Source organism: Dasypus novemcinctus, chromosome 22, assembly GCF_030445035.2.
Source record: "Dasypus novemcinctus isolate mDasNov1 chromosome 22, mDasNov1.1.hap2, whole genome shotgun sequence".
Classification (NCBI taxonomy): domain Eukaryota; kingdom Metazoa; phylum Chordata; class Mammalia; order Cingulata; family Dasypodidae; genus Dasypus; species Dasypus novemcinctus.
The window spans coordinates 48,806,958-48,831,000 of record NC_080694.1 but is presented as its reverse complement, the minus strand read 5'-3'; the positions used below and the strand labels follow the sequence as shown (position 1 = coordinate 48,831,000).

Below are 24,043 nucleotides of genomic sequence, written 5' to 3'. Positions count from 1 at the left end.
CTTCTTAACCTTTCCTATGGCTCCCAGTCCCCCATGAAGATGTGAAGAAGCACATTGAGGTTAAGGATTTAAAGATGTCCACGCATCAGGGCATGGAATGCAGGTTAACTCTGGGAGGTATTTGGGGACCCCTGTAGCAGCACACAGAGTTAGGGGAGGGCATGAGTCATTTCCAGACAAAATCATACCATTTGTCCGCTTGCTTTACTTTTTAGTATATGAAATACATTTCATTTGTATTTAAAGCATATTAATGGAGGCGAGAGCACTTTTTATGTTGGCAGGGATGGGGTGGGGTTGGGAGCTGTGTTTAAAGGGGGAGGTAAAGGTCATGTCCACCAACCTTCTCTTCTCTGGCTGTACATTAGAATGGCCTGGTGCTGGCCCCCACCTCTGCCGATTCTGAGTCAGAGGGTCTGGGGTGAGGCTGGACTTTGATATTATTTGGGGAAACTCCCCAGGTGAGTCTGAGCTGCAGGTAAGGAGGGCAAGGCCCTGAGATGAAAGCTCCAAGGCCTCTGCTTCCAGGGAGATGCCACACGGTTCAGCAGGACTGGCAGCATGGCGACCCCGGCATGCCCCAGACTGCCCACTGCTTGCTCATGCTGTGGAGGAAGGATTTCTTCAAAATTCCGGAGAGCCAAGTAATGGAGCCAAGACCTCCATCTAGACTCATCTGGTGGGATCCTCAGTATCTGGTGGTCCTGGTCGATTTCTAGTGAGTCGGCTCAGCTGAGTGGACTGAGAATGGTGGGACACTAACAGGTTGGCAGATGGATTTCCCCTATTGCTCCAGCACTTCATGCTCTGGGCCTCGAGAACTTATTTCATTTGCTAGATGCTTCTTAACACATGTGCCACGAGGTAATTGCCATAGGGAGGCTTCTTCTCTGGGGCCCTGGCCGGATCAGTTACCCTGGCTAGTCTATATTCCTGTCCTTTTCCCTTCGCCTGGTTGTCCTCTGGCCACTGCTTTGTGGTGCACAGATTTGGATTAATCTAATCCTTGGTTCATGGTGCATTCTTATCCACGAATCCCTGCATGGATCTCATTTATTATGTCGATTTGATTAACTGAAAGATCTATGTATTAATAAATGTAGAATGATCACTGGAAGGCACATTGTGCCCAAAAACCTAATAAGATGAACCTGGATTTCTTACCTCTACCATTTATTAGCCATGTTAGGGAAGTTACTTACACTCTTAGCCTCAGTATCCTTGTCTTTAAAATGGGGTGATATTATACAGTTTCTCTTATGTAAAGTATCAATACAGCCTGAACAAAGTATGTATTCAGTGACCTGTGTCACACCTGCCTTGGCTGGGTAAGGTGGGTCACAGGAGGGCTCAGGGCCTTTGCAGCCAAGAGGATCACACAGCTGTGCAGTGCCCCATCGACCCTGAAGGGAAGCCAGCGTAAGACGACACTGAGGAATGGATGACTTGTTAGTCGATGGATTATCTGGAGGCATCAGCTTTCGCTGAACCCAGCCACATCAAGGGCAATAACTAAGACCCTCCCAGATGCCTCAGTTCCAGAAAGGTGTTTTTCTAACTAGATAGAGATTTTCTTGTTCTCTGTTTGTAAACTCAAGCCAGGCAGTCTTCCAGAAACCCAGCCCCTGGTGGCTGGTAGAGTCAGAGGAAGCCCCATCTAGCTCTTCCTGGCCCTTTGTTTTGTGGTGTGAGGCAGGGCTCATGAGTAGACAGCTGGCTTCCTTCCCTCTGGGAGGTGGAAAGAAGATTCTGCATTTCCCCACCACACTTTCTGGGAATTACTCATCCAAAAAGTATTCTGGAAGAGGGAAGCGGCTGTGGCTCAATCAGTTGGGCTCCCATCTACCATATGGGAGGCACTGGGTTCACGTCCCGTCCCGGGGCTGCCTTATGAAGGCAGGTTCGCCTGCAAGTGCCACGGTGTGCTGCCCGGCCCGCAAGCGCTGTGGAGAGCTGACTCAGCAAGGTGACACAACAAAAAGACAAGTTAAAAAAAAAAACAGAAGTGCACGCAGTGAATGGACACAGAGAACAAACAACAAGCAAGCCTCAAGGGGGGCAGGGAATAAATAAAAATACAGACACACAGAAGAACACACAGCGAATGGACACAGAGAGCGGTCACCAAGCAAGAAGCAAGGTGGGGAGGGGGATAAAAAATAAATATTGTGGAAGAGCAGGCAGGGTGGAACAAGAAACCATTACCTTGACCAGTACTCAGACATGTCAAGCTTGAGCCCTACCTTTTTGTTGATTCTGTTTGTGTACATTGGATCACTTTGCTTTGATGCTCCTTAGTGTGAATAGAGGCCTGTGTGTTGGGAACTATTATAAATACAATCCTTTTTGTCGGCTTAAGAAAGAAAATAAATTCTCACACATTCATGATTTTCTCTTCTGTGTAAATCACAGGTGTGAGAGCAACCCAGATGTTTGAAAGGATTGAGAGTCTAGAGGTGTAGCATCGATTATATTATGGAACCATGCTAGATTAGCAGCAGATTGGTGTTGGTGAAAACTGGGAATTTAGAAGATGGCATTGCTGAGTCATAATTATAACTCCCATGTATTGGGTGTGTATATTATGTCCGACATCGTGCATCTTGTTTCCTTTCCATTTTATAGGCGAGGAATTAAGACACAAGGACAGTAATTACAAGATTATGCATTGTTGATATACTTGCGTCCTTAACCTAGGTGCATGTATGATTTTGAGTAAATTAAAATTACATAAAAAGGGAAAATAAAAAGATGACAGCTATTTTTAGGGGTAAAACCAGGTTTTGAACCTGTAGTCTGTCTTAACCCCATAGTCATTTCTTCCCACTATTCTCTGCTTCCTTCTTCTTAGTAATATCAATATTTTATCTTCTAGTTATTAGTAGTAGTAATAAAATTCCCATTTTATCTTGATACCCCAAATATACCAATGGGTATCAGTGCTTACTGAATTCTGTAGTGAGATATATCACTGTGGTAGAACATTAAACTGAGAATCATTAAATTACAGGTTCTTTATATATTCTGGATATTAAACCTTTATCAGATATGTGGTTTTCAAATATCTTCTCCCATTGTGTAGGTTGTCAGTTTACTTTCTTGATATAAAGTCTTTCAACGCACAAAAGTTTGTAATTTTGATGAGGTCTCATTTGTCTATTTTTTCTTTCTTCAATTTTTGTAAGTTTTTAAAGAAGCTTTAGATTACATAAAAGTTACAACAAAAATATTGGTGGGGAGCAGATGTGGCTCAAGTGGTTGAACACCTGCATCCCACATAGGAGGTCCTGGGTTCGGTTCCCAGCACCTCCTAAAAACAAAGAACAAGCAAACAAATGAAAAACCACCTCAGGTTGCTGATGTGGGTCAGTGGTTGGTTGCCAGCTTCCCACACTTGAGGTCCCAGGCTCACTCCCCTGCCCTATACCTTTAAAAAAATAATAATTATATATATGTATATGATTCCCATATACCCCCCCTCCACATTTACCCCATTAACATCTTTCATTAGTGTGGTACATTCGTTACAATTGATTGTCTATTTTTCTTCATATAATTTTCCATATAGATTTAATGATTGGCTTTTCCATTTCTGCAAAGAAGGTTGTTGGAATTTTTAATGGGACTGCGTTGAATCTGTAAATCATTTTGCATAGAAGTGACATCTTAATGATATTTAGTCTTCTAATCCATGAACACAGTGTGCCCTTCCATTTAATTAGGTCTTCTTTGATTTCTCTTTGCCATGTTTTTTAGTTTTCTATGAACAAGTCCTTTACATCCTTGGTTAGATTTACTCCTAGATATTTGATTCTTTTAGTTACTACAGGAAGTGGAATTTTTATCTTGATTTCTTAGTTACTATTGTAAATGGAATTTTTATCTTGATTTCTTCTTCAGATTGTTCATTGCTTGTGCATAGAAACACTACTGATTTGGGGTGTTGATCTTGTATCCCACCACTTTGTTGAATTCGTTTATTAGCTCTAGGAGCTTTGTTTTGGATTTTTCAGAATTTCCTGTATGTAGTAGGATCTTGTCATCTGCAAATAGGGACAATTTTACTACCTTTCCAATTTGAATGACTTCTATTTCTTTTTCTTGCCTAACTGCTCTGGCAAGAACTTTTAGTACAGTGCTGAATAACAGTGGTGACCATGAACATTCTTGTTTTGTTCCTGATCTTTGAGGGAAAAATTTTAGTCTTTCACCATTAAGTGGGATATTAGCTGTGGGTTTTCCATATATGCCATTTATCATGTTGAAGACATTTCCTTCTATTTCTAGTGTTCTAAGTGCCTTTATCAAGAAGAGGTGCTAGATTTAAATCCTTCAACTTCACAACAAATCAACAATACCACAATTAAAAAATGGGCAAAAGACTTGAAGAGACATCTCTCCAAAGAAGATATACAAATGACTAAAATGCACATAAAAAGATGTTCAGCATCATTAGCTATCAGGGAAATGCCAATCAAGACTACAATAAGATACCATTGCATACCCATTAGAATGACTACTATTTAAAAAAAGAAAGAGAAGAAAATTACAGTTGTTGGAGAGAATGTGAAAAAATAGGAATACTCATTCATTGCTGGTGGTAATGTAAAATGGTGCAGCCACTGTGGAAAGCAGTTTGGCAGTTCCTTAGGAAGCTAAGTATAGAACGACCGTGTGACCCAGCAATTCCACTGCTAGGTGCATACCCAAAAGAATTGAAAACAGGGACTCAAACAAATATTTGCATACTGATGCTTATAATGAGTGTCATTATTCACAATTAACAAAAGATGAAAGCAACACAAGCATCCAAGTGAAGGATAAACAAAATGGGGCATATACCCACAATTTGAATATTATTCAGCCATAAAAAGAAATGAAGTTCTGATATCTGTGACAACATGGATGAACCTTGAAGACATCATGTTGAGTGGAATAAACCAGACACAAAGGACAAATATTGTATGATCCCACTGATGTGAAATAATTAAAAGAAGCGAACTCATAGAGTCAGAATCTAGAATATAGGCTACCAGGGGGATATGATGGGGATAGGAAACAGGGAATTAAAGCTTAAAATGTAAAGCGTTCCTATTTAGAATGATGGGGATGTTTTGGTAATGGATAGTGGTGATGGTAGCACAACACTGTGAACATAATTAACAGCACTGAAATATGATTGTGGTTAAAAGGGAAAATGTTAGGTTGTATATATGGTAATAGACTAAATTTTTTTTTTTAAATCCATGATGCTGCATTACACAAATAAGGAACCCTAAATTCAACCACGGACTATAATTAATAGTACAGTTATAAAAATGTACTTTCATTAGTTTTACCATATGTACCACACCAACAGATGGTGTTAATTACAAGGTGGCATATGGGAATCCTGTAGTTTACGTATGATCTGTAAGCCTACAACTTCTCAAAAAAACACAAGGTTACAGGTTCTTGTCCACTCGACCCTGTTGCTGACCGTGTCACCTTGGCCAACTCTTTTTTACCTTTTCACATCAGTCCCCATGGCCTAGGTGATGGAGAGGAGAGACCTGCAGCTCTTCCTCGAGATGGTTTACTCTAGGCTGGGGGTGAGACTCGTTCCACCTGGGAATGGTGGAAAGCGCCTCTATGACTGTCCCCAGCCTTTAGGCAGTGGTGGATAAACAGATTTGGGTGTCCTAGGGTAGCTAACCTGGCACGCCACTAGACTCGAAAGCAGGAAGTTACTTGCTGCTGTATTGCACTAGGGAAGGTCTTGAGAGAAAGGCATTTCCAGCTTTTCTTAACAGCTCGAGCTCAGCCCCTGGTGGACATTTCCCACGGGACCATTTTGGGTCCAGATGGTTATCCCTCTCCAAGTGATTATTTTTCCATCTTGAGCCTTTCCAGGAATTCTGGCTTGGGCAGGCCACCAGAGGACACCAGCCACGGTGTTGCATGTGAGAGCCGGCTTCTAGGGAGAGCGTGGCCCAGCTGCGGGCCTGCCCCTTCTCTCTAACATGCCCTTGACGACACGTAAGGCCCGGCCCCCCGGGGCACACGGCAGGGCCACATCCACGTGAGTTAGACCCCCTCCTGCACGTTTTAGTGTCCTAGGCTGTAACAGTACCACAGGCTACGTGGCTTACAAGAGCCCGACGGCTGAGTCCAAAATCCAAGTGTCCATAGGACCGCGCTCCCCCCGAAGGCTTCTGGGAAGAAACCTTCACCGTCACTTCCACTTCCGGTAGCCCTGGGCATGGGGCCGTCCTGCTCCAGGCTTGCCTCCATCACCTCGTGGCCTTCTCCTCCGTGTCTGCTGTCGCTGCGTGCAGAGTTCCCTCTTCCAAGGACAGCAGTCAGATTGGATTAGGGCCCTCCGCACTGGAGTCTGACCTCATCTTAACTCGTTCCATCTGCCGGGACCCCATTTCCAAACAAGGCCGTGCTTGCACGCTGGGGTGGGGGCTGCAGCGTGTCTTGGGGGAGGGGGGTGCACAATCGAGCCGTGACACCACGTGACCCGTCTCCTTGTGTTTCCATGGATAGTGAAATTGCCTCCTGGGCTAACTACTGCCTCTCTCTCTGGGAGCTGTAGTAACAGGATGCAGCGGTCTGCAAAAAGCTTCGCCCAGGTTTTGATGAAGGCTCTCACCATCCTGCTGACTGGTGGCAAAAGATGGAGCCCCACCCTGGGGGCTGAGGGGGACAGCCACGTGGCCGTGGTAGTGGCAGACCCTGGCACCAAGCTCACCACCACCCACCGGATTGGGGTCCAGGCCCTGGGAAGGTAGGGTGGCAGAGCGCATGGTCACACTGTGAACTCGCATCTGACTTTGGAGCACACTGCCTCACCCTGCGGCGTTACGAAACGCGAGCTCCAAGCTGCACCCAGGGAAGCGGCTGTGGCTCAAGGGATAAGGCCTCCGCCTACAGTATGGGAGGACCCGGTTCAGTCCCCAGGGCCTCCTAGTGAGAGGAAAAGAAAGCGTGCCTGTGCAGCGAGGCAGTGGCCACATGGTGAGCTGAGTGCCCACACGGTGAGCTGAGTGCCCACGAGTGCCCGCATGGTGAACCAGTGCCCACGCGGTGAGTCAAGTGCCTGCGTGAGCACCTGCATGGCAAGCCAAGTGCCCACGTGAGTGCCAGCGTGGTGAGCCAGTACCTGCGCGGTGAGCCAGTGCCCACATGAATGCCCACGTGGTGAGCCAGTGCCCACGTGGTGAGCCAAGTACCCATGTGGGTGCCTGCATGGCAAGCCGAGTACCCACATGTGAGCCGAGTGCCCATGCAAGCACCTGCATGACAAGCCAAGAATGTACATGAGTGCCCCACAGTGAGCCAATGCCTGCGTGGCAAGCCAGTGCCTGTGCAGCGAGCCAGTGCCTGTGTGGTAAGCCGAGTGCCTGTATGAGTCATGCAGTAAGATGATGGCATGACTAAAGAGAGAAGGGGAGAGTCAAGGTGAAGCGCAGCAGAGACCAGGAACTGAGGTGGCGCAGCTGACAGGGAACCTCTCTCCACATCGGAGGTCCCAGGGATCAAATCCCGGTGAATCCTAAAGGAGAAAGATGAGAAGACAGAAAGAGAAGTACACACAGAAGATCACACAGCGAATGGACACAGACAACAAAAGAAAAACAGCAGGGCAGGGGAGGGGGATAAAAAGCTGCCCCCCAGACACGAGGCCTCTCCAGACAGGCCACGGTGCACACCCCGCGGGGGCTTTCCTTTGAGGCAGGCCCTTGCTGGCGGGGTGGGCTGGGGTCTGCCACTACCGTCGCCGGATGGGATTGTTGAGGGTCAGAGAAAGGCAGGGGCAAGCAGAGCCCGCGAGCCATACCGTGAGCATCCCGGATAGCAGTTTCTAGGCTCAGCTCACGGATAGATTTTTTGGACCACGATTGAACTGACTGAATGATGACTGCGCTTAGATCCACCCAGGCCCATTGGGTGCAGCTCTGGGCCCCAGAGCTCTGAACAGCCTTGGAGTCTTCCCCCTGGCTCGGGGCCCTGAAGGAGAGGCTGGATGGGATTCCTCGGGGCGCACGGGTCCTCCTGCCGCGGTGCTGAATTCCACTCCTCCGCTCGGCATGTGCCCTCGGCCCCTGGGGTTGCTGGCGGATTCCAGGCTCGCTTGCCTGTGAATGAACAAGATCTGGGCCTCCTCTTTTTTTTTTTTTAAGGTGCTGGACCCCACCCCCATCCCTATTCAGTCTGTCCCTTTTCTACATGGGAAAAAAAAATAGGGCGTTGGCTCTTAGGCTTCCATCGCCCCGGTGCCCCCCAGGGCCATCCGTGGAACTTCAAGGCCAAGTGCAAGAGCAGGAGTGGGGCTTCCGCCTCAGCGCCCTCACCTGAAACACGGAGGGGTGAGGCCGGCCTCGTGCGTCGCTGGGAGGAGTGGGTGAGGTGTTTAAGTACGAGGCGGGCATGGAGCAGGTGATCACTGACGGCAGCTCTTCTACTGCTCTCCCAGCGCTGGTGTGAAGTCCCACAGGCTTGGTGGTGTAAGACAACAGGAATGTCCTGGTTCCCCGTCCTGGAGGCCCGAAGTCCACAGCGTGTCCCCAGGGCCCTGCTCCCTGGGAAGGCTCTGGGGAAAAGTCCTTCCTTGCGTCTTCCGTCTTCCTGTGGCTCCAGGCATCCCTGAGCCAGGGACTGCGCCTTCTCCCTCTTCTGTGGCCTCCCCTCCTCCTTTCTCCTCACCTGCCTCCAATCTCCCTCTGACTCTCTCATACGGACGCTTGTCTTGGATTTAGGGCCCACTCAGGTAATCCAGGGTGACCTCATCTCGAGGTCCTCAATTACACCCGCAAAGACCCTTTTTCCAACGAAGGTCACCGTCACGGGGTCCAGGTGAACCTTGCTTTTGGGGGGTCCACCATTTAACCCATGGTGCTATTTATAACGGAGAAAAATCATTTTCTTTCCATGCGTGTGGACTTCCTCAGACTCTTCTCTAGCACAGATTTCCAAGCTGCTGTTCCTTGGTTTTTCTCTTCTCACTCACCTCACTGCCGCAGGCGTGCAGGGTAGAGAAGGGAAAGCTGAGAGGATGAGGGAGAGGCCGTCAGGCAGCCTGTTCTGCAAAAATGTCCCTTGTCACCTCCCCGTGGTTTCTGGCCTGGGTGGGGCCCTCCATCCCTTGCAGACGCCACAACCATTTGGACCAGGAGGCCTGCACAGCCAAGCTCCGTGCTAGACACAGAGGGAGAATCAATCAGTTTTGACTGAGGACAGTGCAAGAGGATTGGAAAACAGGCTGGGCTTACAAGTAAATCAACTTGACACTAAACGGAGTTACCATCTCAAAATTCTCTTGATTGGGGGGAAAAAATGTCACAAGTCATGCTGACACCCAGCAAGACAGGTTTCCCACCAAGTTATCTATGACCTTCCAGTCCAAAGTCTGTCTCGACACTGGGGGAGATATAGGGACCCCGATTTCATTAGGCAGCCCAGCCCCATCATTAGACAGTTCTGGTATCTTTTACATTTATACTATAAATATATATCAATGTAATTCTGAGCTCAGCTTGCTTTCTACCTTCCATGCACAGCTCTTATTGATCTGAGGGTTGCTCTTAAGTGCCAGCTTTTTCTGTACCTCCCCAGGCCAGAGATCTTCTGGGGCTTACCCAGACATCTTGCTAACCTGATCACTCTACCCTGGACCCGCTGCCCTTTGCCATCATCCCCTAGGTAGTCACACTTCACATGTGGCTTGACCAGCACCAACTACTGTTGTGTTATTTCTCTCTTCATTCTGGGCATTGTTCTTTTTTTAATGGCTCATCTCGTGGGTATAGTCAAACAAAATTCTTGGGCTCTTTCCATTTGAACCATTCTCAAGCCAGATCTCTGACCCTGGCTTGGCTAACTGAGCTTTTGAAATCAAGGGCAGGCATTTACATTTATCCTTAGTTTATTAGTTTTCCTGGTTTGGGGCCATCATTTCCAACTTTTGAGGGTATATTTGAATATTAATTGCAATATATTATGCATTTCTCCCAGCTTTGTTACGTCTAAATACGATAACACTAAGAAAAACATTGAAAAGAACAGAACTGAAAATAGAGTTCTCTGGCATACTATTTGCTGCACACTGACATTGAACAATTAAGGGCTTATGCAAACTTGAACTAATAGTGTTGAAATAAATATGTGATCCACTTCCTTTGGGGCTTGCTCGTTCAGCCAACCGTGAACCTCTTTAATTATGCTATCATCCAGCCCCCTTTTCTCCATTGCGGATGCTCCAAGGATATCGACTTTCGGGCCTTTTCTTAATATCTAGCCAAAATGCAATGCCTTCTGCCAATGCACTCTACAGATCTTCCAGTTTAGTAATAGAATAAAGCAGAAACTCGAGCGGAATGTCAGGAATTGGAGAATTCCTGCATGTTCTAGTGATCCCTGCCATCATTCCAGGGGTTCTGTCTCCCGAACTGGCCATGTAATTTTCCAACACTGACATGAGCTCATCGCTCTGCATTTCCTTCTCTTGGAAAGTGGGAACCGTGCTCCTATCGGGGCATTTATCTAAATGTCAGCTAACACGGGTTTCACTCAGAGTGAGGCACTGAGGATTACGTGTGCAAGGCACAGCAGCACCTTTCATTGCCCTGACCTTGGCATTCCATTTTAGGCTTTAAAAATTGAATTCTCTTTAGGACTTTAAAAATGAAATTCTAGGTGTGTCTGCCATCTGTAGCAGTTGGTTGTTGTTTAAGGGACTTGAGGCCAGTGTAGATTCATTCCCACATCTCCAGCACAGAGCCGTCTCCTGTTCACATCACTGCTGTAACACTCTTAATCCATGGAATGGCAAAAAAAAAAAATTGTTGAAATTGAATTATAGCAAAGGCATAAGTGTGATGTTTCCTTGGTTAAATTTTGATTATCTTTGTGGAGGTGAATGAGGTATGTGAAAATTCATAGAATAGTCCTTTTTAGAGTGTGTTTCTCTTTACTTTTTAAAATAGAAAACCCAGAGGAAAAGGGGTATTTGTTGTTGACAACTATAATGGATCCAGCAAACCCTGAAGTAAGCAGCTGAGCGTCCCCTACAGGAGAGGGGCTTATCTCCAGGGCTCCCTCAGCTCTTTGGTTTTTTTTTGTTTGTTTGTTTGTTTAAGATTTTATTTATTTTATTTAATTTCCCCCCCTCCCCTGGTTGTCTGTTCTTGGTGTCTGTTTGCTGCGTCTTGTTTCTTTGTCCGCTTCTGTTGTCGTCAGCGGCACGGGAAGTGTGGGCGGCGCCATTCCTGGGCAGGCTGCCCTCTCCCTTCACGCTGGGCGGCTTTTCCTCACGGGCGCACTCCTTGCGCGTGGGGCTCCCCCATGCGGGGGACACCCTTGCGTGGCACGGCACTCCTTGCGCGCATCAGCACTGCACATGGGCCAGCTCCACACGGGTCAAGGAGGCCCGGGGCTTGAACCGCGGACCTCCCATATGGTAGACGGACGCCCTAACCACTGGGCCAAAGTCCGTTTCCCTCCCTCAGCTCTTTGTTCACACACTGTACCTCGTTCAGGATTCCCAGTGCCCACTCCGTTAGGAAGCGGCTAACCATGTTTAATTTGCACCTGACGGAATGGGCGGATTGAGGAGCCGGAAACTTAATCTTGTAACTGAGTTTCTCAAACTTTGGTCTGCCCGTGGATGAGCTGGGGTCTCAGAGTCTGAAACCGTAGGTAGGTGTGAGATGGGACCTGGGCTTCTCCATCTCTAGTAAGTTCCCGGGGAGGTGGCTAGTCTGTCGACCACGACTTTAGTAGCAAGGCCTTAGAGTACTGAGGTAAGAGATCCTGAAAGCAGAAACCCACTCTTTTTTCTTCTCTTTTTTCCTTCTTCCTTTTTCTTTCCCTTCCCTTTAAAAAAAAATCTTACTGCAGTAAAATATATATATCATAAAATTTGCCATTTTAACCTCTTTAAAGTGTACAGTTCAGTGGCATTAATGACATCCACAATGTTGCACAACCACCACCACTACCTATTCCCAAATCACCCCAAACAGAAATGTTCTGCCTTGAGGCAGTAACCCCCCCCCCCCCCCCCCCCCCCGCCCCCAGGAACCTTGATTCTACCTTCTGCCTCTGCATTTTCCCATTCTAGGTAGTTCATATAAGTGGAATCATACATTACTTATCCTTTGGGGTGTGGCGGTCTCCCTTCCTTTTTCCTACTCTACTTTTCCACCTTTGTAATTTAGCTCTCTTCTTTCATCCCGCAAATAAGGACCCACGAAGCAGGGACGTGGTGAGGCACTTTGGCGCCCCCTGGTGGTTCGCTGAAAACACAGCAAGCTCCAATTCCTATCCTCAGTACCCTCAACTCTAGACAACACAGAGAACTAACTGATGAGCACAGAGAAGGGGGCTCTTGCCCCAGCTAGAGGGCCCTGTCCCTGCTGAGCTGCATTAAGAAACAGGAGACATGGTCCTCTGAAGTGTAGGAGAAGGATTGGCTGAAAGTTTTACCAGTCTGGCCCCCAGTACAGTTTGAGTTGTTCCAGCTTTGGCTTTAATCTTTGTACCCTTGATATCTGGAAAGGATGCTACTTATCAATGAGTAACCTCCAGAAAAATAAATTCACATTTATGTATTTAGGCCAATAAGTTTTAATGGTCCACTAGCGGAAGTCTTGGAGCCTAAGCAGAGACTGTTAGGGCCAACTAAATATGCAGTAAAATAAACCGCTGCACTACAGAGAAGCAACTTGGCATTCCTTTTCAAATTTGCTGAAGATGGATTCTTATAGAATCCTTCAGAGGAGTTTTCTAGTTTTGTATTTTGTGCATTCAATTGTACAGGCAGTTTTACATTTGCATTGCTAATGGACCTCTTTTTAAATGTGTTTGACATTTTGCTTGGCTTTGAAAGGCCCTTTATTTTGCTGCTTTTTCTTCCCTAGAGCTGCCGTGAGCTAATTAACCTATTCCCTTACTGGCTGAGCCTAGTATATGCAAATGTTCTCCTTTCCAATTCTGACATATCACTCTTGCATGAACATCCCTAATGAAATCCCGTGGGGTTTTATAGGATCTGTGCAGCTACGGAGCCAGCAGGGGGCGCCTGGAAAAGTTCTCATTGAGAAGTTCTTGTAAATGAATTTTCTTTGCTAGTGGATATGGGAATGTGGGAGCTTATGCAGCTTGTTCTTGAAAGTGATGCTTAAAAGCTGAAGATAAAAGATCATCAGTGCCTTCCAAATAGCCAAAAGGGACACGTTTTTTAAAAAATGCTTCTGTAGTTTAATTTATTGTGATGTTTTGAAAGTAGTACGTCATTGTACTTGTAAGTATTGGCGTAAATTTGCAAGTACTGGGGGTACATTTTGAACAGTGCTCTTTATAAGAGAAGGCGATACCAAATGTAGTTATTTGGGACTTTAAAGAGTCCTAGGTTGGGAGAATAAAAACTGACACCACTCCTTGAACACAGTACTTCCTTGAGTTTCATTTCTTCAGTATTAATATTTTCGGTCTTTTGCTTTATTTTCTGTCTCTGTTCCAGACTTTAAAGGACCTCAGAATTCTATTCTTACTGAAATGCCCTTCGATGTGGAGACACCAAATTCCTAAACCCCACCTTCCTATGTAACCTGATCCAAATCAATAAAGATGGGGAACTTTAGTCTTCATCATTTGTCATTTGGGCGTGAAAAACAGTGTTTGTTGATGTTGAAGCAAAATCAAGGAGGGCCACTTAATCATTGGCCCAAAAAAGTTACAAATTAGGATGTGGAATACACTGTCTGTGAGACAGGGGTACCAGAGAAGAGGATGGGGGCTGGCTTAGAACAGGGATATCGTAGTTGTTTCCTCAGGGACAAGGGCTGAAGCTGAAGACTGCTACGGTAGTGTGTGTGTTTGAAAATTAGGTCACAGGAAAGAGGGTTTGAAGAGGAGAAATGCCCAAACCTGGGGGCCAGGGAATTCCCAACGCCCGGTGCCCCGGGCTCCCTAGGATTGCCTCGGGGCATTGCTCCCTTCTGCAGGGGGTCCGCGTGAGGGTCCCCCCAGGGCTGCTGCTGCCTGGTTCTCACCGGGGCTTGCCCAATGCCTTGCCTCTTACCAGGTGGGCACAGTGTACACAGAGAAGTGCTGCCTCAGGATTTATGGCTACCCAGAGACGAGGCATGTGCCCTTAAGAGCTGGCTCCAGGGTCACTAGGTGTGCGCCCGGTTTTAAACACACAGGTCTGGTTTGTCTGAGAGGTTTCATCTCTGGAGTTCCTGGTGAGTTGACCTTTTCCAAGATGAAAAGGGGGGGGGGACAGTGAGAAGAGAAAGTTCAAAGGCAATTCGGAAAGGAAGGAGGCATGCACGGTAATAGGTGTGTTTTAGTTGTATTCCTGGGATTGTCTTTGGGTGTTCTTAAGCCATAACCATATTCAAAAATTTTTAACGGTCTGATTTCTTTTGGCGTGCCATTGCCATGAGGGTCTAGACTGGGAATTATTTTGAAAGTTAGCAGGATTTCTGGCTGCTTCTGCTGGGTCAGCATGGCGTGTGTGTGTGTGTGCCAGGAGGGAGGGGATAGTGGTAGACTCGGTATGGACCCAGAATCATGTGGCATCTGTGAGTATGTGCAGGGGCTGCTCAGGGTTTCTCCTCCCCACCTCCTCCTCCTCCTCGGTGCTTGGTTCTGGAGTGCAAGGCACTGCTGACTTTGAAACCTGGGGCTTCCGTTTGATTTCCCAGCGAGGTAAAGAAGAGGTGAAGGGGAAGCGGATTTGGCTCAACGGATAGAGCACCTGCCTACCACATGGGAGGTCCAGGGTTCAAATCCAGGGCCTCCTGACTCATGTGGTGAGCTGGCCCGTGTGCAGTGCTGATGCGCGCAAGGAGTGCTGTGCCACGCAGGGGTGTCCCCTGCGTAGGGGAGCCCCACGCACAAGGAGTGCACTCCGTAAGGAGAGCTGCCCAGCAAAAAGAGCACTGCCTGCCCAGGGGTTATGCAGAGAGCTGACCCAGCAAGATGATAGCAAAGAAAAGAGACACAGATTCCCAGTGCCGCTGGCAGGAATGCAAGCGAACACAGAGGAATGCACAACGAATGGACACAAAAAGCAGACAACTGGGGGTGGGAATGGGGAAGGGGAGAGAAATAAAAAATAGATCTTAAAGAAACAGAAAAATAAACAATACTTCTAAAAAAATGTATTAAAAAAAAAAAAAAGAGGTGAGGGACAGGGCCGGCATTTCAGAAGAGGAAATTTAAGGAGCACATAGCACACCCTCTAGGAAGAAGGGGAAAAAAGAGATGACATTGGAATACACTTCTTAGGGGCTCTGTAAACTCCAGGGGAAAAAATGACATGCTTGGAGTTTTGAGTTGCTGGGTGTCTTAATAATTTTCAGGAGGTGCCGCCCAGCCTCGCCAGTGCTTGTGCCCCAGAGCTCAAGCTGGAATCCGGGTGTTTGGAGTTCACCCGGGAGCCGGAGGCCTAGCCTGAGTCTCGGGGCGCCCTGTGTTGCGGCGCTGATGTTCTGACCTCCTCCTCCCCTCGCCCTGCCCTCTCTCTCTCCCCAGCTTCCCGCCCTGCCGCTGGCCGATCGCACCCACGGGGAGATGATTCCTCATGAAGCGCCTGGAGCCCCGGCAGCCGTCCCATGTGACTTTCCATGTAGCCGACTAAAATCGCAGCCCGCCCGCCAGTAAAGCCGTCACCGTGGAGGGGGCACGGCGCAAAATGAAACCCAACCAGGAGCGGAGCAACGAATGCCTGCCTCCCAAGAAGCGCGAGCTGCCGCCCACCAGCCGGCCGGCCGAGGAGAAGGCGGCGCCGCACGACAACCACCGCGCCGAGGGCCCGGCCTGGCTGGCCGGCGGGGGCGGCCCGGGCCCCGGGGGCGGCCGGCTCGGGCCCCCCGGGGAGCTCGGTTTACAGCAGGGAATAGGTTTACACAAGCCCTTGGCCCCGGGGCTGGACTGCTCGCCGCCCGGCGCGCCCCGCTCGGTGCCGGCCAGCGCCACGCTCCCGGCCGCCTACCCCCCGCCGCGGTCGGGGACCCCCGTCTCCCCCGTGCAGTACGCCCACCTGCAGCACACCTTCCAGTTCATCGGGTCCTCCCAGTACGGCGGGCCCTACGCGGGCTTCATCCCTTCCCAGCTCATCTCCCCGGCCGCCAACCCCGCCACGAGCGCGGGGGCGTCCGCGCCCATGGCCTCCACCCCGTCCCAGCGCTCGCAGCTCGAGGCCTATTCCACGCTGCTGGCCAACATGGGCGCGCTGAGCCAGGCCGCGGGGCACAAGGGTGAACCGCCGCAGCACCCGGGCCGGACTCCAGGGCTCCTGGCCGCCGGCTCCCCGCCGCCCGCCCCGCAGAACCAGTACGTCCACCTGTCCGGCTCCCCGCAGAGCGCCGGGCGCACGGCCTCGCCCCCGGCCCTCCCCGTCCACCTGCACCCCCATCAGACGATGCTCCCCCACGCGCTCACCCTGGGGCCCTCCAGCCAGGTGGTCGTGCAGTACTCGGACGCCGGCGGCCACTTCGTCCCGCGGGAGGCGGCCAAGAAGGCCGAGAGCAGCCGGCTGCAGCAGGCCAAGGAGCTGCTCAACGGCGAGATGGACAAGAGCCGGAGGTTCGCGGTGCCCCCCGCCGCCGAGCTGGGCCTGGCCAAGGCGGGCGGCAAGGCGGCGGCGCACGCCTACGAGGCCCGGCACGTGGTGGTGCACCCCAGCGCCGCCGACTACGGCGCCCGCGACGCGCCCGGGGTCCGGGCCTCCGTGATGGTCCTGCCCAACAGCGGCGCCCCCGCGGCGGACGTGGAGGCGCCGCAGGCCGCGCACCGCGACGCGTCCCCCGCCGCCCTCAACGACAAAGGCGGCCTGCACCTGGGGAAGGCCGGCCACCGGGCCTACGGCCTGTCCCCGCAGCAGGCGCTGGGCCCCGAGGGCGTGAAGGTCGCCACGCTGTCACCGCACACGGTCATCCAGACGACGCACAGCGCGTCCGAGCCGCTCCCCGTCGGGCTGCCGGCCACGGCCTTCTACGCGGGGGCCCAGCCGCCGGTCATCGGCTACCTGAGCGGCCAGCAGCAGGCCATCACCTACGCCGGCAGCCTGCCCCAGCACCTGGTCATCCCCGGCACCCAGCCCCTGCTCATCCCCGTGGGCGGCGCCGACCTGGAGGCGCCAGGCGCGGCCCCCGGGATGCCCGCGCCCTCGCCTCAGTTTGCTGCAGTGCCTCACGCCTTCGTCGCGACCGCCATGCCCAAGAGCGAGAACTTCGGGCCCGAGGCGCTGGCCGCGCAGGCCGCCTACCCCGCCATGGTGCAGGCGCAAATCCACCTGCCCGTGGTGCAGTCGGTGGCCGCGCCGGCCGCCCCCCCGACGCTGCCGCCCTACTTCATGAAAGGCTCCATCATCCAGCTGGCCAACGGGGAGCTGAAGAAGGTGGAGGACCTCAAGACGGAAGACTTCATCCAGAGCGCCGAGATCAGCAGCGACCTCAAGATCGACTCCAGCACCGTGGAGAGGATCGAGGACAGCCACAGCCCGGGCTGCGCCGTCATCCAGTTCGCCGTCGGGGAGCACCGAGCGCAGGTAACGGTGTCCCGCGTCCCACAGGTAGGGGGCGCCCCGCCGCCGCCTTTTTCTTGCGCAGCAGGATGAGTTTCTCCCGTGGGCGCCCAGGGGAGAACGAGCGCATTTATACCCAGACCTGAAGCGCAGAGCCTTTCCCAGCTGTGTTCTGCAAGGGAAGGACGTCCCCAGGCGTGGATGACAGGTCCACCCCTGCACCTCCGGGCTGGTGCCAGTTACTGCCCATCCCCGGGTGGCTAAGGAAATCCGTGCCGAGGTTATTTTTGGGTTCTGTGGTTCCCATGAGGAACCTGGTTGAGAAAAGCTGCAGGTTCCCTCCTGGCAGTCTGCTCTGGTTCTGGAAAGGACAGAGTTGAGATGGGGACGTGGGATGCCCAGAGCCACCACGTCCCTTACGGACACGCAAGGCTCCAGGGCTGCCCCAGGTGTGCCCCCTTTGTCTTGGGGTCAGTAGGAGTTCCCGGGGTGAGGTGGCAGCCACGCTGTGTCGTCTTCAGAACTGTCACTCTGATGAACCTTCTTTATTTCCAGGGGCTCCTTCAGTCCACTTTTCCAGTCTCTTAAATCACTCGAATGTATTGATTGCATGGCCCATTTATATTCCACAGCAATTTCACAGCCCAGGTCGCTTGGAATCATATAGATGTGGCCCCTGGGCTGGGGGTCTCCCTGGCTGGGAAGCCCCACTGTCTCTGGGAATGTTGCCACTGGGGACCCTGAAACACTCAGATGTAATGGAGCCCCGCTGGGTTCCAGTGATTGTGGCACAGCTGAAATTTGGGACGTTCAGAGAAAGCAGCACAAGCAAAATGGGCAACAGTTAATCGGTTTGAATTGTTTTGTGCATGTTTTTAAAAGATCAAGCAGAGGGTGTGGAAAGACCAATTTTCCAAAGTGTTTTCCAGAACTGCTTGTAAATTGACCAGATGTGGCATATCTTTCACAATTTAAGGGAGCCTTCGTTGCCAAGTGCTTTTAGCCCTGGATGCTTCTCGTTTTTTACGGGAGGTGCCACTTCAGGCTTAGAGTCTTTGGAAGGCCCAAGAAAGATTTCTCGAAAGTCCACGTTTAAAAAAAAAAATTTTTTTTTAAGCACGAAATCATTATTTTCTTGATTTTAATCCATGATTTAGAACTTGCCATCAATCTATGGTTGCGGCCTGGATTAGGGGTAAGTACCAGTAAAAAATGAGTTGACTCTCAGGTGACACGTGGAAAATAAGCAAGGATGAAAACAAGTGTTTTTTTTCACAGCACTTACAATTTTTCAGGCGCTAGTGTCAATGCCGGTTGACAGGGAAAGAGGTTTTATTTAGAAATGCTACCGTTTCCTTACCAGTAGCTCTGTACAATTGAGAGTCGAGACAAGCAGTCCAGCTGCTAGCTTCATTTCCGAGTCCCCTGGTAGCCTCCGTGTGGCACCGGCTACGAGCGATTCACAGAGTTTAGGTTTTCAAATCGACGTGGAGTTCTCAGGAGGAACGGTGTATGTCTTCCCCTGCTCGACATTTTGCAGAATGAGTGATTAAATGGTAGAGAAATTGGCTTCCGTAGGAAGTCAGAGCCCTCTACCACCTCTTCCCCATAGCCGGCCCACGAGTGTCTTTGCCAACAACTGAGGTGCAAATTGAAAGGTAGAGTGTTTGTCGGGTCACGTTCACAGGTATGTAAGATGGCCCTGAGCCATGGCGCAGCCTGCTGGGAAGTGCTTCTGCAAAGACGGGCAAGCAGCGGTGGCCTGCTCCAGAGGCTGGCATGGGCGTCAAGCCGCAGAAGGGAGAGGGGCCAGGCTCCAGCCCACCAGGGATGGGTGGCGTTTACCGAGAAGCCGATCAGAAGTCGGTTGACATCATCCCAGAGAAAATCCTCCACCAGCTGTGCTTGCCACAAGTGAAAGGACCCGAATTGGCAGAGAATCAGAGGGGGTTGCTGTGGGGAGGAGAGGGAAAGGAGGGGGGGAACGGCTCTCTGGATCTCCTGGAGGTCCTAAGGGCTGAGGGCTCCCCTGTCTTTAGGGTCCCTCTGAGAAGTTCTCTCTTGGCCTGAAGCATCTGGCCACGTGCGCTCCACTGGTGGAACGTGCTAGCACCTCCACCCACAGGACAACTGAGAAACGGGACGAGAGTTGCACTTCATTAGCAAAACCTCCAAGTTTACTGGGGAAGCTGTGGAAGAAGGAACTGGCCTCTGCGTGGCAGGTGGCTTTAGGAACTAGCACGGACCCTACGGAAAGGGCGCGTGGCAGGAGGCTTTGCCTCCTAAAACCTACCTGCCCCTGCTGCCCCTCCCGGGTGGGGAGGCAGCCTGGCCAGAAGCTGGTTGGCTGGCCCCTGCCCTTACTCTGTTGCTAACCGCCCCCCCTCTGCCCCCGAGGAGCTGTTTTGTCTCTCTGAGCTTCGGTTTTTTCATCTGTAAAATGGACAGAGAACTCCCAAGAGATTCTCCTGGGCCGCCTCAGTATTTTAATCCCCTGCTTTTTTGCCTTCCGGAATAGCCCTTGTAAAATGTACCGGCATCAGCCAAAAACCAAGGGGAAAAACACCAAAGGAGACCCTTTCCTGACCTCAGGCCAATCTGTACGTAAATCTAGTGGGAACCAAAGCCAGCCTCTCTAAAATGGAAGGTTGTGTGTGTGTGCGAGCTCTTGTTTCAGTTTTAGCGATTATTTTTAAGGAGTGGGATTCCTAATTCCTAACTGTGGAGTGAAGCGTTGTTTGCCGCTGAAGCTCCAGGTGCAGCAGGAGATAGGCAGGTGCTTTCGCACGTTCGCCTCAGTCCCCGTGGCTTTGCCATACCCTCAGGACATAAGGGACCCTTGTGGCCCGTTCCCACCACCCTGGGCTGTGGGCAGAAGCGCAGACCCCGCCTGTTACCACCACGTGGGGCCTCGTCAGGGCCACTGCACAGCCTCTGTGGTCTCCTGGCGTAGGACACAGCATTTCTGCCCTGGAGGAAAGAGTCACCGTCGCCGCCTCACGGCCGTGGAGACTCGGGCTGCGCTCCCCGAGGGAGCAGGATCTCTTCCCTTGTGACTCGCTCCCAAATGGAATCCACTTAGCGGCCATGAAGGTCAGGGTCACACGTCTGCGGTGAGTCACAGATGGGACCCCCGAGCCTCTGTGACCACGTGGGAGCCGGTGCCCCTCAGCGAGGGGATGCGGGCGTGGCACAGCGGCTGCTGTCTCAGTTTGCAGGGGGCTTAAAAACAAGTAGGGTGTTACCCCACAGCGTGGAGGCGAGAGGTCGGAAGTCCCCGTCCCGGCAGGGTCACACCCCAAGGCTCGGGGGAGAACCTGCGCCCTGCCTCTCTCCTGGCGGTGCCCGGCAGCTCTTGACTGGTTGCTGCCTCACCGCCTCCGTCGTCACAGGCGCCCTGCCATCGTCACAGGCGCCCTGTCCTCCTGCAGTCTGCGTCTCTCCTTCTTACAGGGACCCCGGTCGGCTGGGTTAAGGTCCACGCTGCAGCAGCTCGACCTCGCCTTAACTTGCCCAATTCCATTGCACCAAGCCTGTTCCCAAACGAGGCTGCACCCTGAGGTCCTGGGGGATTGGGACTTCAGTGTATCTGTTTGGGGCGGTTGCACAGTAAACCGACCCATAAAAGGCTGGCAGCAGGCTAGCTGCTAGGAAAATGCCAGCTCTGGAGTCACAAAGACCGAAGCGTGAACCTGTCCTCCAGCTCCCACCAGGAGGTGGCCTGGGGGCTGCTGCAGAGGATTCACCGTGTCAAACCTTCTTCTTGTTTCCCTGGGCGGGATAATGGTACTGCCTTGGAGGGTTCTAAGACTTAAGGGACGGTGCATTCAGAGGAAGCAGCTGCTGTGGCCGGCCCCCAGCAGTGCCAGTTTTCCCTCCTGCTCCAACTCAGGTGGCTGCAGCCCTGATGAGATGAAAGGGACGATTTTGGAGAATAAGTGAAAAGCCACTTGGCTCCAGCGAGAGCTCATGGAAAGAGAGGCAGGTCCCAGAGCCTGTGGAGAAGGCAACTCGTGCGTGCAATCGGCCACTGTGTCCTGCGGGCCCTCATGGGGCTTGATCCCGGGGCGGCCAAGGGTCACGTGCACTGCCATCTCATGGTGGTAATTGACCTCGTGCCAGCCTGCGTGAGCGCGGGCCGTCTCTGTTATCTGAGCATGCACCAGGCTTGGGGGCTGCTTGGGCACCAGGACTCCCGATCCCGCGCCACGCCTGCCCACTGGTGGAGCCTGCAGCTTCCCCCTGGCCAAGGCTGCTTTATTTTGTGAATATCCTCCCTGTCCTTCGGTGCCATGCTCCACAGGCTCAGCTCTTCTGCAGAGTGCACATGTGCACAGTGGAGTTGTAGTAAGTTTTGTTTGCTCTCTGGTGATGGCCGCTCTCCCTTGTGCCCCTCTCTCTCTGCCACGGGGCTGCCTGCCACTGCTTCCTTACTCCCATGGTGCCTGCTCAATAGTCATCGTCATTTTCTTCTCCCGATGGTGCAGGCGACACGCATGTGTATGGCGTGTCACAGTGCCGCATTCGCCACGTGGCTCCTAATGAGCTCCCTTTCATTCCACTGTGTGCCGTGAGTCATCGTTGTATGTTTAATGGATTAGCTGGAGCCTAAAAATAGCCACTTGCCTCATGCAAGCAGGGCAGGGGCCTGTAAAGTCCTTTAACAGCCAAGGCAAACCTGTTTGCCATTTAGCATGCAGGGTTTGTAGAAATGAATCTGAAAAAGAGAAAACAATAGAGTTGGTGAGCCAGTGCTGGGGTGTGGGGTAAGTCGTTGGGGATGACCCTTCTGTTAGTTCTAAGGCCCTCAGGCCTCCAGTGGGGAAACAGTGAGAAACCACGTTGTCGTGGGTTTTTTAAATTAGAGAAGTTGTAGGGTTACAGAAAAATCGTGCCTAAAATACCAAGTGCCCATATGCCACCCTGTATTAACACCTTGCCTTAGTGTGGCGCATTATTACAATTCACGAAAGGACAATTTTATCACTGTACTATTAACTGCAGGCCATCGTTTACAATAGGGTGTTTGTTTTTTGTGTGTGTGGTATTTTTTTTAAAGATTTATTTTTTAATTCTCTCCCCTTGCCTGCCCACCCCCCTCCCCAGTTGTCTGCTCTCGGTGTCCATTTACTGTGTGTTCTTCTGTGCCCGCTTGGATTCTTGTCAGCAGCACCGGGAATCTTTTTGTCTCTTTTTGTGTCATCTTGCTGCATCAGCTCTCCATGTGTGCAGAGCCACTTCAGGGCAGGCTGCACTTTTTTTCATGCTGGGTGGCTCTCCTTACAGGGCACACTCCTTGCACGTGGGGCTCCCCTATGCAGGGGACACCCCTGCGTGGCAGGGCACTCCTTGCGCGCATCAGCGCTGCGCATGGACCAGCTCACCACAAAGGTCAAGAGGCCCTGGGTTTGAACCCTGGACCTCCCGTGTGGTAGGCGGATGCTCTATCTGTTGAGCCAAATCTGTTTCCTGGGTGTTTGTTTTTTAAAGTTTGTGTTCTAGTAACTGTACGTGCAAGCTAAAGTTCACCCTTTGAACCATATTCAAATATGTAGTTCGTGGCTCCTAATCATATCCACAGTGTTGAGCTACCATCACTGCCATCCGGTGTCAATACTCTGGCATCAGCCAAACAGCAGCTCTGTACCCATTAAGCAATAATTCCCCTGCCTCACGCCCTCTGCCTCCTCCACAACCGCATTTTTGTCTGGTTGTACATCAATCTACCCTTGGGAACAAAGGAACGAAGGAAAATGCTCTTCTCTCACCTTCACGTGGTGTCGGTGCCCCCAGCTGATCCCGTGGGCTCTGGCCTGTATTTTTGAGGCGGTTTCTCCTGGACCGTTGCTGTTTTCAGCTTTCCCGTCAGGGCACACGTCTTAAGGGCCCGAGAGCGGAGGGCAGGTGGGATAGGAACCCCGAGCGGGGCACCTGAGAGCTGCCGGGCCAGGACCTCTTTCTGAGGCCTGCTCCCCGTGGCCCCCACGGCCAGCCCTGCCCAGCTGAACGCGCCCTTCCCGCAGCAGGGCCTCTGTGCACATGACACCGGGGGAGAAAAACACAGCTTTGGATTCGTGTTTGGAAGCGCCACCCTGCTGGAGTGTAGCTGACTGAGCAATCCCGAGATGCTTCCAGCAAACACTGAGTCAGGCTTACCGTGAGCATGAGGAAACGTTTTAAACAGAGCACGCCCAGATAGTCTTACCCGTGATGGGAGGACTGTGACGGTGCGTAGCAGTGATTTCAAACACCGAAGCCCGTGGGCCCCTCGCTTCTCTCCGTGATCATCGCCCCAGGAGTTTGGGGTTGTCTGGCTATTGGGCAACACGGCCCCCCCCAGCTGGCCTTCGAGGGAGACGCGTCAGCTTTTCTCCTACAGGTAAAAGAGGATCAAGAGTTTCCCTTGCCAGCTTAGGAATTCCCAATTTAATCATTTCACCCAAAACAAGGCAGATATTCACTGCACCCCGGCCTCAGAAAGATGTCCTCACTCCCAGCTCCGAGCAGAATTCGTGTGTTTGG

General features: G+C 51.4%; 1 protein-coding gene across 10 annotated transcripts in view; it reads left to right on the top strand.

The window, feature by feature from the left end:
* The window catches only part of ATXN1 (ataxin 1), a 417,609-nt gene that overhangs the window by 377,570 nt on the left and 15,996 nt on the right, over positions 1-24,043 (top strand). For all 10 annotated transcript variants that reach the window (XM_071210982.1, XM_071210983.1, XM_058285261.2 and 7 more), the window contains one exon: positions 15,529-17,545. In XM_071210982.1, coding sequence (XP_071067083.1) covers positions 15,689-17,545 — 1,857 coding nt within the window. In that variant the 5' untranslated portion in view covers positions 15,529-15,688. The remainder of the gene's footprint in view (positions 1-15,528; positions 17,546-24,043) is intronic.